Raw genomic sequence first — 16,037 nt, 5'->3', positions numbered from 1 at the left:
GAAGCATTTGGACATCTTGAGGACATGGTGTGACTCCTGGGGATGGTGCTGAGCCGGGCCATGAGTTGGACTCGATGATCCTTGTGGGTTTCTTCCAACCCAAGATATTCTATGACTCTGTGAAATCCCAAGAGATATTTGAAATATCTTAACAAACTTTAGGGGAAACAAACAAGCAAAAAAAAAAAAAAAACCTAAAAAACCCCAACAAACTCAAAACTTACTCCACTTGACAAAATTGTCACTGTTCTCATTTATATTTTCTAATCTATTTGGAGTACCTTTGCTATGTGCAAATCTCTGTGGACTAAAACTAAAGGAGAGAATAGATAAGGTGAACTTTCTGTCTTCCAGGCCAGGGGCAGATTGGCAGTCAGGACATTTTGAAGGAATTTTTCTACAATGCAGAGAAAAACTTTTGGTGAGATTTCTGTGGTAAACTAAGGTGCTTACCTGAATAAGTCTTCTGAAGCAAATTACTTCACTTTATTCTCCTATGTATTAAAAAGAATGGTTACAAGAACTGTACAAGGCACATTTTAATACTTAAAAGCTAACTTTTTAAAATAATACCAATTTTGTAACATATGAATACAGATTTGCATTCACAGTGTCTCCGTTCTTGTAATCTTTCTCCTCATTCTGTTAAAGCTGTCTGCTGAAAATCCAGGGTAAGTCTCTACACACAAGATTTTACTGTACTTTTATTCTCATGTGTCTTGACCTCTTGCTGTAGGTTGTCCTTTCATATAAAATTTTACAGTTACTTTTTTTAATCTCTCTTTTTTTGGTTGTTTGATCTGATTGAATTTCAGCTTTCTAGGGAAAGATATGGCATAGGTATCTTGCAATTACATCGAAATACGCAAGTTAAATGTAAACAAATTTTTTTTGCTTACAGCAACTTTTTTGTTTCTTTTTTTCCTTCCTATCTTCCATGCCTCGATCATTACCTCAAGCCTTGGGGAAGATTCTTGGTCTCTGGGGCAATATGGAGGTGTGTTCCTTTCCTGTACTGACAAGCTGAACAGACGTACCTTGTTGGTTCGACCTATCAGCAAGCAGGATCCTTTCAGTAACTGCTCTGGCTTCTTTCCTTCTGTAAGAATATTTTTAAAATTTTTGAATACAGAACTTTCACTAATAAATGCCAACAAAGAAAGAGAAAAAAACCTCTTAAATTAATTTCTTGTCATCTAATTTTTTTTTGTACTGAGCATATTTCTCGGTGATATTGATTATGTAACTTGTGTTATTTCCACCTCATCCTTTAGTAATAGTTGTCATTTTTTAGTAGATAGGGGAATGAGGGTTGATGGTTCACAACCTTGTACATAACAACAGACCACTGAAATCAGTGAGATTCATTTAAATTAGAAGTGAGCACACACAGTATGTTGAAGGCCAAATATGTAAAAGCCAGTACTAAATGTTGCATTTTTTAGTGTAATTCTGATATCTACTTAGGGATTTAAGTACTTGGTATTACTGCACTATACCATTATGCAGCCTTATAAAATTGCTTCTCTAATTACATAATGCAACAATAGTAATTCCATAACTGAGTCTTCCTTTTAAATGCTTGGAAGATTAGTAGCTGATTCAGGATATCTCAATGTGAAATATTTAAGTAATTTTCTTCTTGCCTCTTTCTCCTTGAAGAACTTCATGTGTTATGACATTGACCTCTTTATCTGTGGGTCTATGAAATTACTTGATGTTAGTGAAAGTTCTGGATGGTCTGATTTATTCTCATCATGAAAATCAATTGGAAATACTTTCTCTTATTCTGTTTGTTTCAGTTCTTATAGTAAATAAATTTACCAATTTGTTTTAATTAATTCAATTTTAAAATCTTCCAGTTTTCCACCATTTAAACTATGTCTCCTGTGTATTTAAGAAAGAGATGTTCTTCTGCTAACAATGTTTAAATTTTATTAAATTTGATTTCTGTCAAATTTAACATGCTGAAAGAAGTAGCTACTTTCAAAACATAGTTGCTTTTTTCTGTGCTTGAAAGAAGCAGCTATTTGCAAATCATAGTTGGTTTTTTTTGTCCTTACATGATTAAACTGATATTTAAATAATCTTAAAGAATTCTGTCAACATGTTTATTACATTGTTAAAATTTTTTTTTACATTTTTCCATTTATAAAAATGAATAAAATCTTTCAAAGGTAACATATAAACTCTCCTTTCCATCTTGGGGGAGCTAAGGATTTAATTGTCAGCTTTAGCAAGACTAATCTGTCTTAAGTAAAGGAATCTGGTATTTTTAAAGTACAACACAATGTCTAATGAAATTATGTGCATTAGTATGTGGCACAGCTTTTTTCATTAAATACTCTGAAGTGATGAGGCAAAACCAGTTCAGTACTTTTTAAGTGACTGTGGGTGATTTATACACCCACAGGAACTGGGTTGAAGCTGTCTTAGTACCCAAATGATATTTTACCAGCTGTGGTGTCTGCACGTACCGAAGGAACAATGCAAAGGGAGTGAGATCTACAAATGTTTTAAATGAAGGAGGAATCAAAATATGTAACTGTGTTAAAAAATATCAGAAAGATGTGGCAAATTTAGTTTCTTGAATAAATGAGGGTTTTTTTCCTGATTAGATGTGAGTTTTGTGAAACATACGTAATTAGAAAAGAACAATATGTTCAGAAATCTGTGGTTTTAGATGACCCAATGCAGAGAAGTGTGGAAAAACTGAAATGAAAGGTGTTTTGTTTTTTTTTTTACTCTTAGATGACTGTAGAAAGCTACTAAAAATACAGAATCCTAAATAATCAGAAATATGGTAATTTATGAATGTTGCATGTAGATTTTTGCAGCAGTTTATTTATTTATTTGTTTTTCCTTGAAACAGACAACTGCAAAACTTTTAGATGGTTCACACCAGCAACATGGATTTCTTTCTCTCACTTACACCAAAGCTGTGACAAAAAATGTCCGGCACAAACTGATATCAAGAAATGAACGAAGAACATTCCATAAGCTGTCAGAAGGTCACACTGATGGTTCTCCTCATTTTCTCCATGAGATCCTTCTCTCTGCTCAGGCCTTTGATGTGGTCCTCTGTTTTCCTTTGCTAAATGCAATTGCAAGCATTTTTCAAGCCAGGTTGCCAAGGAGTCAGAAGGAGAAAAGGAAGTCACCGGGTCAACCAATGCGGACTCACGCTCTGACTTCCCGCAACCTGCCTCTGATTTATATCAACACAGGTGTAATGAGAGTCTTCTTCCCCAAAAATGAGGAAGATCATCATATTGCAGAAGGTACAGTATTTTATTTTTGAGATTTTTTTGCTGTTCAATATTGTAGACAAATACTCTTAGTTAAATCACTGACCATTGCTTCAGTTTTAAAGGTCGGAGTTAGGAAACATCTAACATTCATGCTAGTTCTTCTGCACATTTGCTCTAAATTTCCTTTTAGCTCTTTATTTGATACTTGTTTTGGTACCTATAGAGTTTGCTTTTAAAATGTGATTAGAAAGAATGGTCAAAAATTGTGGACAGAGAGTTTAACCCAGTTCTGCAGTGGTGATTCCATGTCAGCTTACGCAACACTGTGCAGTGTTCCATAGACACCTGTCCAAGCAGTGGAGTGTAAGCAGGGAGCCTTAGCTCTTGTGGACATTGACAACTGGAAAACCATGTGGTAGTAAAGCAAGTAGATAGTTTAGTTTGGAAAATATTATTAAAATGTACCTTATGGATGATGCCCAACAGTTTAGCATTTTAGTTGAAGCTCTTCCAGCTCTCTTGTGTAAGAGGCTTTCAGGTATTTACAGAGTTTGGGTAGGGTAAGATGTTCATAAATAGCTATTTGATTGATGGATAATACTTGTTCTGTAAGATATTGTTTTCCTATTGTATATAAAAATATATTTCCATCCCTGTTACAGTCTTTATATATAAAGAGAGATGCTGATGTTAACATTAGACCATGTAACAGCTAATAGGAGTACATTCACTTCTCACAATTCTTCTAGAGATTAAAAAAAAGTTGTTTTACTAATATCAAGATGTATTTACACAAGTTCAGTAGGTATAGAGCATTTTTTTACCATTATATACAACACACAATATAATCCTAAGAATATAGTCTTTAGATTTTTCTCATAACCTAATTGCAAGAAATGCACGCAGTGAGAATTTGCACAGATCAGTTTTTTGCCAGCATCCTCTACAATTTTCCAACTGGGATTGCTGAAAACACAGGAAGATAAAATTAGACTAGCTGTCTTGGCAAGAAAGAATTATGATTCTAGTTGGAAGGGAGTTGTAGGGCATGCTGTCAAGGAAATCTTTTGTAAAAGTATGGTTTTTGTAGCTCTGTAAACTGTATACTTCATTAAAAAGAAATTATAAAAAAAACCTGTCTTTTTGCTGTTTCTTGCTTAAGAATGCCTGCAAGGAACAGAATTGCCATGGTTAATGGCAACGTAGGAAGAAAAACTATGCTTTTAAAGCAAAATACTGATGATTATCCTAGTTAATAAGAAAGCCAGCTGCACTCTTCCACTGGAAAACTCTGAAGTAGCATCACTACAAAAATTGGTACTGTTCTTTCATTTCTTCTTTCACCCCAGATTTTCCCAGAGTCTCATTTGTTTATGAACATGAAATAAACTACTTCTCTCTTCTCCTGCTTATTGTCTGCAAGAACAATAGAAATTAGAAACAAAAAGGAGTAAGAGTTGAATAAGGCGCACATCTCTGTTGTGTTAGGTCAGAAGAGTGTTAAATGTTCTGGAGATATGCCTCCATAAGATCCTCATTCATCATTTATTGACTATTAGAGATTTTCCGTCCAATAAGACTTGGGTGTTTCAATTTGTCATCACTGCAGTGAAAGCAGAAAAATTATTTCAGTTTCTCTTCTAGTCAGTTGTCTGCTGTTCATACCCTGTGCATACTGATAGCTACAAAAACTGTCCTCCCAAACTCCACAAGTAATTGTGTCTTTACATGTATAGTTAAAAAAAAAAAAAGCAAATCTGTTGTTTTCTTGCAACTTCCACAATGAACTGTGGTGGACAAACACTGAAATAATCAAAATCATGTTTCTTGTTCTGAGGAATTTGCATACATGCATGCATGACTACACCCACACAATTTTATAGTATTTTAGTTTCACAGTTTTTGCAGCAGCACCAATTAACATTTCTTTTTGTGGTAGATTTGAGGGCAGCATTCTGTCATTGGCAATAAGCAATGCTGCTTTCTCTGAGTTTGATTTGTTAACACATCAGGTGGTGTTTCAAGCTCTGGCCAACAGCCCACACTTACTCAGCCATGAAGTAAAGGTAGCTAAATATATGAAAGCAATATATGACAAGTAGGAACAAGAATTACTGCATAGCAGAAGACTATAAGTAAAAATTGTAAATTGCAAAAAACTGATAAGAAGTTGTAAAGACAGAAAAAATCCACATCTGGCTGGTTTGAGGACAATAGCAACTCTTTCTTGTACGTACTAGGAGCAAAATATCAGGAATCACTATAAAGGACATGATGAATTTGTTGATAGTGAAAAAGAAAAGGCAGCACACTGAATAAATGTATGTCCTGCATTTGTAGAAGTGATATATTCTTGTCACATGAGCATGACTCTCTACTTTGAAGTCTGTCATAACATATGGTCTGTAACATCCTCCTCACTTACTATTAAAGTTTCAAATCAGTCAGGCTGAGTAAGTTGTGCTCACAGATCTTGGTCTTCTGAGGCTAATTTTTAACACACCTTGGAAAAACAGATTTTAGACAGCTGAAGGTTTGTCTAGTAAAATGAAAAGTGTAATGTGCAAATAAAATTAAGACAGGTAGTTTTATTGTTTGCCCTTGGAGAACATAAAGGAAAAAATATTACATGATTCAGTTAATAAAAAATTACATATTTTTACATGATAATGAATATGGTTTCATGGGAAATTAGATGTTCAAAAAAGATCTGATTTCCATTGTTCATTGTGGTTTTAATTCTTAGTTGATAAAACTTTTGCAAAGATTTGATATGCTTAGACTTTTCAAGGGAGTTTGACATTTTGTCTCATGGTATTTAATTTAAATACATCCCCACACTCTCTCTGTGGAAATGTTAAATGAATTAAAATGGCTAACCAGGAATCTAAAAAAAAAAACAACAAAAACTCCTCAATTGGGAATAATAAATGAAATTGGTGTTTAATAGTCTGAAAGTAAATATAAAACCATTGCTGCTATCATCAGCAAATGTTGGAAAGCATTTCCTGAGGCCAAGCATCTGGGTTACTGTGCTTGCATACTGCTTGTAGAAAGTACAGTAAATCTTCTAAAGCTAAAGTTATAAATCAAGGAAGATTTACACAGACTGGGTCTTCAGGACTGGAGAGACTATCCTGGGAAACAGTGGCTGAAACAGCTTGTGGGTCACAGTGGACTGAGGGAAAAGAAATGAGGGAGGTAGCTGTACTTCTGCATATGGCAGATGCTGGAATATCATGTCCAATTTGCCTTCTGTTGTAAAACTGGGTATTGATAAAAGTAGAGAGGGTGCTGAAAAGTATCAAAAATGTTATGTGCTAGACAAAGAGGCTTAAAAGGAAGGATTAAAAGAGCATAATATATTTAGCTCAGCAAAAAGATGACTGAAATGAGTGAATAAAACCAAATGGGATTGTGAACAACATCTTCATGCTTGAGTCTGTAAGATTTTCCTAGATTGTATTTATATTGTAAGTATAAAGTAATATATGTGCAGTATTATATTGTAAATGTACTTAAATTGTAAGTATGTTTTTAAAATGTAGCAGAGATGTTTTTCCCCTCAAATTTTTAAATATCTGCAATGACTGTGATTGTTTACTACATTACTCCCGTATTTTGAAAAGTGTGGATAATGAATGGAGATATGAATTCATATGATCTTTTAGAAACCAGCTGATAATATTAATGTCTGTGATTCTTTCTGATTTAAGATTGGCTTATTTATTGACCTACAGTAAACTGTACACGAAAGGTCCATGCCCAGCCTTGAAAAAATCTCCTAAAATTCTTACACAACAGAGACTGTTATGGGTAGCCCTGTACTGTTTTTGCTTTGCTAAGTGTAAGAGAAAAATTAAAATTCTTAGCCTAAGATATATTTTAAGAATAATTTCCCAAGAATAAGGCATCTGCCACGTAATTGAGTTGAGGTTATAATCAGATATTTATTTAATACCATCACTCTGTTTTCTTATGTGAGTATTAGAAAGCAAATACCCAACACTTAAGTGTACAGTGGCAGTATTCTAGTACTTAGTACAGTGACTTACTACTTTTTGAAAATATGAGCTCAGATTTAGTCAAAAAATGGAGATTTTCATCAGCTTAACTCTTGTGTCTTATTTCTAGCAACCAAACCATATGTAATTAGTTTTGATTTGCTTTGAGGGGGTCTAAAGGATTGTCTTTATTTTGTAAGTACATCAGGTTCTTTTAAATAGATGGCTTGTGTGCTAACACACTTGTGTATCAGAGCTTGTGTTCCCACTTTGCCATGTATTTACTGGGGTATCCCCTTCAATAGTTTGAAAATATCATAGAATTTTTGTGATTTCTTAGATCTGTTCAGAAAATATACATGTCTTTATACGTGTTTAGCTGTAAAGCATGGTGCCTCTTTCACCAAGACAGTACTTGGTCTGAAAAAAACATTTTTTTAAGATTATAGATTTTGCTGGTTCTTACCACACCAAACATTTCACACTTCAGTAAAATATTTAAACTATCTTCTACTGCAATCTTGTTTTCAAAACTCATATATGAGAGTCTTGCAGAACTTCCTTGGTGTGGGAGCTGTTGTGATGTCATTCCATCCTTGTTACATCTCACACAGGTTTTGCAGTGAACCTTCAGATGATGAACTCTTTGAACTTGCTTCACACCTGCTCAAGAGTTTCCTAGTTAATATGGAGTCTTCTGAGCACAGCCTTATCCAAGTGCTTTGTTTGTGCCTGCTGACAGAGTTAGCTTTCTACAAAAAATATGGTGCTGTTTTATTTCTGGGCAGAACTTTGGTTTTTGTCTAATATGACCACTGCTTTTAAAACTGAGAAACTTTACATGTGGCTGAAATTTGAAAATTATGGAGATAAGTGGAAAGCAGAGATTTTTTTTCTTCTTGGATTAATTTTGTTACTGATGTGAAATTTACTGTCCAGCATTACATCTTGTTCTATGTATATGTGTCAGATTTCAGATTCTCTTGTTTCAGTCCTTGTGTTTGAACTTCCCATGTGCGTTGCAGCCGATTCCAAATGCTACCAGGATGGTTATACTGTGGTATCCTGTAATGTTTTACATCTAAAGATATAGGCCCATAATAAAAAGGGTGCACAATTCAGAGTGGTTTACATGCTGATATTTCAGCAAATAGTTATTGGAGAAACAAACAGATCACAAAGAATATGTCATAAAATGTCTGAAGTCATTTTGAAATAACCCCCCCAAAAGTGTCAGAGAGAATGAGAAGTCACAGACCAGGACTCAGTGGTGTGATAAAACTCTGAGGAAATTAAATTACAATAGTTTTGTCTTTATGTATCACAGCAGGGCTATTGATTTTATGTTGCTCCTGTGCAAAATTGAATCCTTAGCAAATATTCTTATGAACATTTTTTAAATAAATAGTTTTCCAGTGTTCCTGCTATGTGCATTTGACTTTTAATCAAACACATATTTTCTCTTTTCCTAACTACAGCTAATCCATCAATTAAAGAAGACACTTTGGTTCTGAAGATTGGATCTGTCTCTATGGCTCCTCAGGCTGACAACCCTCTTAGTAGAGCTGTGCTCAGAAAAGACATTTATCAGTAAGTGTCAGAGAAGGGGGTTGGCTTTCCATATATGATCTCAGTAAAATTCATTCTGGGAGAAGTTAATTGATCAATAAAACTGGTACGTGCAGCCTGTAAAAATACTTTTCACATACAATCTTTTGATATTCAAAACCAGGTTTTTCTGATTTTCTTCACTTGTGGGCTTTCAAATCCATTTAGACAAATCAAGTTCTGCTGTGAAGTGCTGATGAATAACAGAATTTAAATGTCAAATCACTATGAAGTTTAAACTCACAGATGAGAACATTTTAAGAGGTTTTCTTTTATTCAGCTACTACTAAGTTCACCTTAGAGAAAAGGAAATTTTTTGTGACTTCCAAAGTGTTCAGTAGCCATATAGTGAGAAGGAGATAGATCTTAATAATATAAATGGTAAACATATATTCAAACTGTAGGATTCTTGATGTCATGTAGATCAAAGCTTAAAGGAATGCAAACTTCTAAGGAGCTCTTTCCCAGTAAACACATTTTCTGTGAAAATGTCATGCTCTGGATTGTGTCACTAAGTATGTGCAAACCGCAGTAATCATATATAGGCAGCAAAACTGGTGAACATATGTAATCAACATGATAAAAGTAATACATGATCCTTAGTAGAGTTGGCACTGTTGCCAGACATGAAAGTAGGGTTGCAAATAATACCAAGTGAGAAAAGTCACAGAAATACAGATGAACAAGTGTCTTATACTTCCCGTTGGTCTGTTTTTCAGATGTGGCAATATTTTTAACTACTTCATAGTGCTCTTCAATAGAAATTACAAACATCAAAATCTTTTCCCAGCAGTAAAACATTTACTGCCTAGAAAATGACAGCAAGTTTTACTTTTGTCAAGACTAGGATTTTTAGGAGACCATGAAATATCTCCAATTTCACTTCTGATCACTTAGAAGTTGTAAGAGAGTCTTTTTCTTCATATTTCCACGTGGAAGCATTTAAATTAATGGGTTTGCTTGTATGTTTGGTTATAGTAGTTTATCCTTTCTTTCTCTTTTTTTTTTCCCTTTTGTTTTTAAATGAGCATTTTATCTTTTGTATCATGGAAAAAGTCTTGCAGGTGGGCATTAGCAGTGGGTTTGGGTGGCAGGGCCTGATCCAGCTCTCCATGTGCTCATAGATGAAAGAGATCTTCCAGACATTTGTACAGGCTCTTCCTGCTCCTACCCTTTCTGTTTGAGGAGACTCCCATCTGATATCTGCTTTAAGAGTCAGAGACCCAAATGTAGATTCCACTCCTTTCATAGCAACAAAAACTTTATCAAAAAATGCCTGATCATAAAGTGGAATCTGCAATTACCAGCTTCTGTAAGGTCATTTCAGTCACTGTGAGGAACTGTGTGATGTTCCTTGTATGCACATTACAAACCAGTGAGTAAGCAACTCCTATACAGTTAAAATCACTGAAGATGTGCTAGTTAACTGTGCTGTGCTGGGCTAGATTTTTGAGTCTCTATCTTTGCCTGTGTGGCTTTACCTGAAATATTGACGTTCAGTGCTTTTCAAAGGTTCTGATGTATTATTATGCATTATGGTCCTTTGGGTTTTATATACATAAATGTTCCAGACACAATTTGTGCAGTGTATATTTGGGTTTCATAGTTTAATGTAGATACAATATGCTCCACTCCTCCTTTAGGAATTATGACACCAAATGAGTAAGGTAGAAATAAGCACTGGGCCAGAGACATCTCTCATATGACTACTACTGGCATTTTGTGACCAGTCTCCCAGCGTTGTGCTTCCTATGTCTTTTTCTGAGTTTTCTGACATTTTAAGTGATTTCCTCAGCTTCAGTGACCACTCCCCAATTTCTCATCATCTATGAAACTATTTGTTCTTCTCTTTCCTTCTTTAATCATCCAATTATACTAGCTTTACTGTTTCTAAGATGTATCAGAGCAGAGCATCAAGTTACTTTGCAGTGTTTTATAGGACAATATTGAACTTTATAGTGGGGAGTCTTTTGATTTTGGGAAGAAGGTGACTATCTTAATCTGTTTAAGCAAGTTCCAAGATTTTCAAAGAATAAAAATTAATACTTTTGAAATTAAAAATATAAAGATCCATTTTCTAATTACAAAATCTTTGATTTAGAGCAAAGTGTACTTACAGAAGCGTGGTTCAAGATGTCTCTTCATTGTCTTACATGACAGTCACTGCTGTGAGACAGCTAGAGTTCTAAGGGAAGTTAATTTCACCATTTTCCAGGGTTCTTTAAATAAAATTAGGCAAAGGGTTCTGTACTGTGGGCAGGACATACAGTCTGTATACAAGGAAAAAAAAAAAAACAGAGGGATATTATTAACACATAATGTTAGGTCTAAATATGAGAGTTCTTCTTACAAAGTATTTGCCCTTTTTAACGTGCTCATGGTGCTAGAAAAAAACCGGGAGCTAATACAGAATGCTTAAAACTTGAGTGGTAAGATGAGCAAACCCACACAATGTGTGGTTCATGTGCTTGGTGACAGATTTCTTAGCAAATATTAACAGAGGTACAAGTAGTACAATATCTAGTGTAAGACACTCTAAAAATATAAATTACAGAAGCCTGTTGGTTACTGAAGAATTGGCATCTGCAGTATTCTAATAATGCCAACATGTCATCTTCAGTCTTTTTCCAACCTCTCTTCTCTAATTTGATGCTGCTGCTTTTAATAGAATAAAAGAAAATAAATTGTTGTCTGAACCACTGTCTTTACAGTGTTTCTGGATTGGGGATACAAACTTAATTTGTGGTGTCTCTTTGCTTTAAACAGTCTTCTGTTTAGGCCTGAACTACAGCCACATGCAATTAGTGTCACTTTTGTAGTGCTTCATGAGAAAGAAGAATTTTTGCTTCTCATTTAGAAATTGTTCTTTTATGAAAGGGTGAGAAACATTTTCATGGCTAGAGGCTGAATAGCATTTCCAAATATCTTTTGAATTTGTCCCATAAATTTATACATGAAAAGCTGAATGTGCTCACGTATCATTAGCGGAACACCAGTGCGTGAAGGTAAGTCTGGTAGGGCTGCAGGTCATACTAAATAAACCAGACCACTTTTGGCCTGTAGGCTGAAGTGACTCCATCTAGTATGTCTTAGGAAAAAGAGCTTACATGCTAACTTGGAGACAGAAATAAACTGAAAAGGGCATGTTGGAAAAACAATGTGCCTCAATCATTTGGGCACAAATAGAGTTTCAGGTGATTATTGGAAGTTGGAAAAAAATGTATTGACATTGTAACTTCAATTTTCCTATGCTGTATAGAAATTAGTCTTATTAGAGTATTTTCTCCAGTAGAAAATGGACCACTTTAGTTCTGCTATTAATATATAGTAAAGAAGGTTAAATGCACCATAACAGCAAATTGAGGACTCCTGAAAGCAGTATGGTGACACATTTCTCTGTGGTGACAGTAAGAGACAATGTCTTTTTTTATTTTTTTCCCTGCTAAATTGTAGGAGTTGATTTTTTGATTGTAATGGTTTTTCATGATTCTCTGATTCTTAAACTTCAGCTCCAGCTGTATTTGTGTTCCACAGATGTTACCAGAACTGTACATTACCATCAAGAAACTGCCAGTTCTGTTGATTGGAAGATTATCAGATTATCAAAAGGCCTTGGGATGGGGTCAGGGAGCAGATAAAGGAGGGTTTTTGGATAAGAATGGAAGTAAGGCAGTTGCTTAGCCTGGCTAAAGGGAGGGAAGAGCAGTTAATTGAAGCTGGGAAGGAGTCAGTCAGAGTAAATGAAGTTTCTGCTAAACAATGAAGGACAGAACTATATTTTTGTGGGCTTTAACTCCTGATGGGTTTTTAAGAAGTGTGTATGTTGGGGGTATGAACAGTGAATTGCACTAGTTCTACTAAGCTGCCAGCAGAACTAGGCACTGTCAACAGGGAAATGGTTGACAAAACTTCCTCACAAGACCCAGAAGTTCTGGTTCTCTGACTGAAAAAATGAGGCGAGGTAGCTGCATGGATATGCTTAAATATGAAGCTGAAATTGAGATGATGTTTAAGTCTACTTCTGTTTTGGGATAAGGGGCCCATTACACCAAATACTGTGCAAATGCTCAGATGGATTATAGAGGTAACTTCTGATCATCCCCAACAGGGTTGTTTTAGCAAACTGTCATGGAACAGTAGTTAATTAGAGAGCATCCATGAGCATATAGAGTAAAATAATGTTGAGTTACAATATTGTAGTGCAGAAATGAAATTGCTGACAAAGAGCTCAGCGACTAGAGGCTGATTGAAGGCTGTTGTGTAAAGGTCTTACTTAAAAAGTCAGGAATAGTACTGCCAAACTATCAACTTCTGGGAGTTTAGGTAAGCAGAATCCCAAGCTTTCCTCAGTTTGGCCAATAAAGAACCTAATTGTTGTCCACGCTCTGGATTCATCATTTTTGAGATCCAAGGATTTCATTCATGTCATATATCAAAGCTTAATAGTACAGGTCTGAGTGTTCCATGGTCATTTTCATGTGTAGATCTTTCATAGATCAAAGCATTGAGCTGTCCCTAGACTGTTTCCAATTTGTGAATGTAAATGGAAATTCTTTAGACATGCCTCTCCCCACAAAAACAGTACATGTAAAGAATTTACTTATAAAAAGGTAGCTGTAGATTTTATTATTTTTTCATTTAAATTTTTATTAATGCAAGCCTTTTCTTATTATAATTTTTTCATTTTTGTAGTTTACTGTTTTTCACTCCTTAACTCTCAAACATTTGCAAATAGCAAAACAAAGATATTTTCCTCATAGAATAGCTGCTATTTTTCTTTATTTTAAAGAACTCCATCTAGAACATCCTTTTAACGATCATGTAATGGCCATTATTGGTTTACAAAAATCCATCAGGGAAATAAGGAGTAATAAATATTTTTTTTTGTCTGTAGTGATAGTGCTGGAGTGAAAGGAAGGAAAAAAATTATTCAAGGAATTTCTGAAAGAAGCCCATGCATAGCCAGCAGTCTCTGTGGAAATCTGTTTTTTCTTTCAAATGTGGTTTGGAAAATCAAATGCTTTTCAGAACTTTTCAACAGCACCCACATCTGTAGGCATCTTCTCTTCAGAAATATTTTGACATGTTCATATTTGAAAAACTAAACCTTGAAATTATTGTTCAAAAAGCCTGGATTTTCTCTAATTTTATTATGTGTAAAAAGGTTACTTTTTGATATCTTCCTTTTCAAACCAAATAACAGTTTAAAAACGTTTTGGTTTTTGCATAGAAGTTAGCATTAAGATAGCTAAATGTTTCCCAGATTATGGACCTAATATGCATATTTCCTTTTATTGAGGAAATAGCTCTTTCTTTTAGGAGTTGATTATTTTGCAAAGGTTCTATTAAGACTTATTTTCTATTTTACTTATTTTTATTTTCAGTACATCTGTGAGATGTATCTGCTAGACAAACAAGGAGTTAGCTAATGCTGACCAGGGTTTCTTCTTCTCTGAATAAAGGCAACAGAGATAATCAGTGAAAAAAATGCATGCACACAGTTTTTGAGGGAAATGTGAACTACTTATTAAATTGTCTGTATGTACCATAAGGAATTAGGAAAAATATCAGCTTTAGTATATGGTAAAATCACTTCCACGGTTTTTCACAAATTTCAAAATTATTGCAACTGCAGGGTGATGTTATATAGAAAAAAACATTTGAGAGAAGAAATTATTAGTGTTTTAAAAAGTAAGTATTTTATTCTGTATCAGTTGTGAAATGGGATTGTGTTAGCATCCTTTAAAGTTCTCATCTATCTGTTTTAAGGAAAGAAAATTGTAACAGCAAAGATTTTGAAATTGATTGCATAATTTATTTGCTAATTTTTTTCAGATTTCAAACAGGGATGATTTTATTTCTGAAGATTTTTTTTAACAGGATTCTCTCTGTGTATAACTTGAATATTCAATCTTGTTTCTTTTTGCATTTAATAACCTTTAGAATTAATAGTTGTTGAATATGGGTGTAAATCAAAATTTTTATAGTAATTGTAATTTCTGAATATTTTTCTTTGCTATGGTACTTGATCACATTTTTTTTAGCATAAAGTTTTATAAAGACTTAGGAAAATAATCTTTATCTTCTGTAAGAATCCTATACTACTCTCTGAAGTAAGGCATGGAAGTAAAGTCTTTTCCTGCTTTACATTTTTCTCTTCTTCTGTGTTTAACAGAGAGGCAAAAAAAAATCTGCTTAGACCTTTTGCCCAGCAAGATATTCATATATATGGATAGCATTACATGCAAACACCACTCCTAATTAGCATTGGCATGTTTAAGGCTATTGCAGCAGTTATTAATTTAAAACTCTCAGTGGAAACTAATTGTAAAATAACAGCTGGAACTGCCCATTTAGTTTCAGAAATGTGGCTTGCTAATTATCTAATACCAAAAGCTATTCAAAGCTAAATTTATATTTGGAATTTGGCAGTTAAAATGTTCAGGTTTAACCTTGAAACTTGTTTTTACTTGAAATTTCCTTGTGAGTTCACAGGAATCTTCAACATAACTGATTTTCCTAAATACATAGATTTGAAATACATTTCCTTATAATGTAATATTTTCATAAGAAAATAATTTTTACAACTTTACTTTTCTCTTTAACTGATAAATTTAATCACTGTGTTCTCCATACACATACCTACTTTATATTTTTTCTTTCATTTAGTAGCATAGAACTTGATTCATACAATAAGTTTTAATTTCTTTGTGCAGTTCCTCAGAGAAAGGAAATTGACATTTACTTCATAGAAACATTCCTGTCAAAAAGCAGTGGCATTATGTCATTTAAGCATCCATTTTTTGTAAATCAGGACTGCATTTTTGGAAACTTTATTAAATATGTTAGAGGGAAAAGAAAAACAAGTAGGTATCATTAAAGAATGAATTCAAAGGAATAACCAATTAATTTAAACTGATCAGAGTTGAAACACTTAGAATTCATAAAGGCATTTTTGAAGTCTAGTAATTCTTAAACAGTGCATATATTAAAATGTTTTGATATAAAAAACCAATGATTTATTGTTACTTTCAACTTTGTTTTGAGGACTTAATATACATTTTACCTGAAATGCTCTTCCCTTCTGCTTCTGGCTTGGCTGAGGTGTTTGCATAACTGGGTTCTTGTCACTAGCCACATCCTGTGTGATTTAGAACTAAATTGGGAATGGGTT

General features: G+C 34.1%; 1 protein-coding gene across 5 annotated transcripts in view; it reads left to right on the top strand.

The window, feature by feature from the left end:
• The window catches only part of VPS13B (vacuolar protein sorting 13 homolog B), a 431,489-nt gene that overhangs the window by 249,365 nt on the left and 166,087 nt on the right, over nt 1–16,037 (top strand). For all 5 annotated transcript variants that reach the window (XM_074554422.1, XM_074554431.1, XM_074554441.1 and 2 more), the window contains exons 28-30: nt 960–1,101; nt 2,873–3,281; nt 8,734–8,845. In XM_074554422.1, coding sequence (XP_074410523.1) covers nt 960–1,101; nt 2,873–3,281; nt 8,734–8,845 — 663 coding nt within the window. The remainder of the gene's footprint in view (nt 1–959; nt 1,102–2,872; nt 3,282–8,733; nt 8,846–16,037) is intronic.

The sequence above is a fragment of the Zonotrichia albicollis genome, chromosome 1, assembly GCF_047830755.1.
Source record: "Zonotrichia albicollis isolate bZonAlb1 chromosome 1, bZonAlb1.hap1, whole genome shotgun sequence".
Taxonomy (NCBI): domain Eukaryota; kingdom Metazoa; phylum Chordata; class Aves; order Passeriformes; family Passerellidae; genus Zonotrichia; species Zonotrichia albicollis.
The sequence above is the reverse complement of the archived record's forward strand: the minus strand, read 5'-3'. Positions and strand labels throughout refer to the sequence as shown.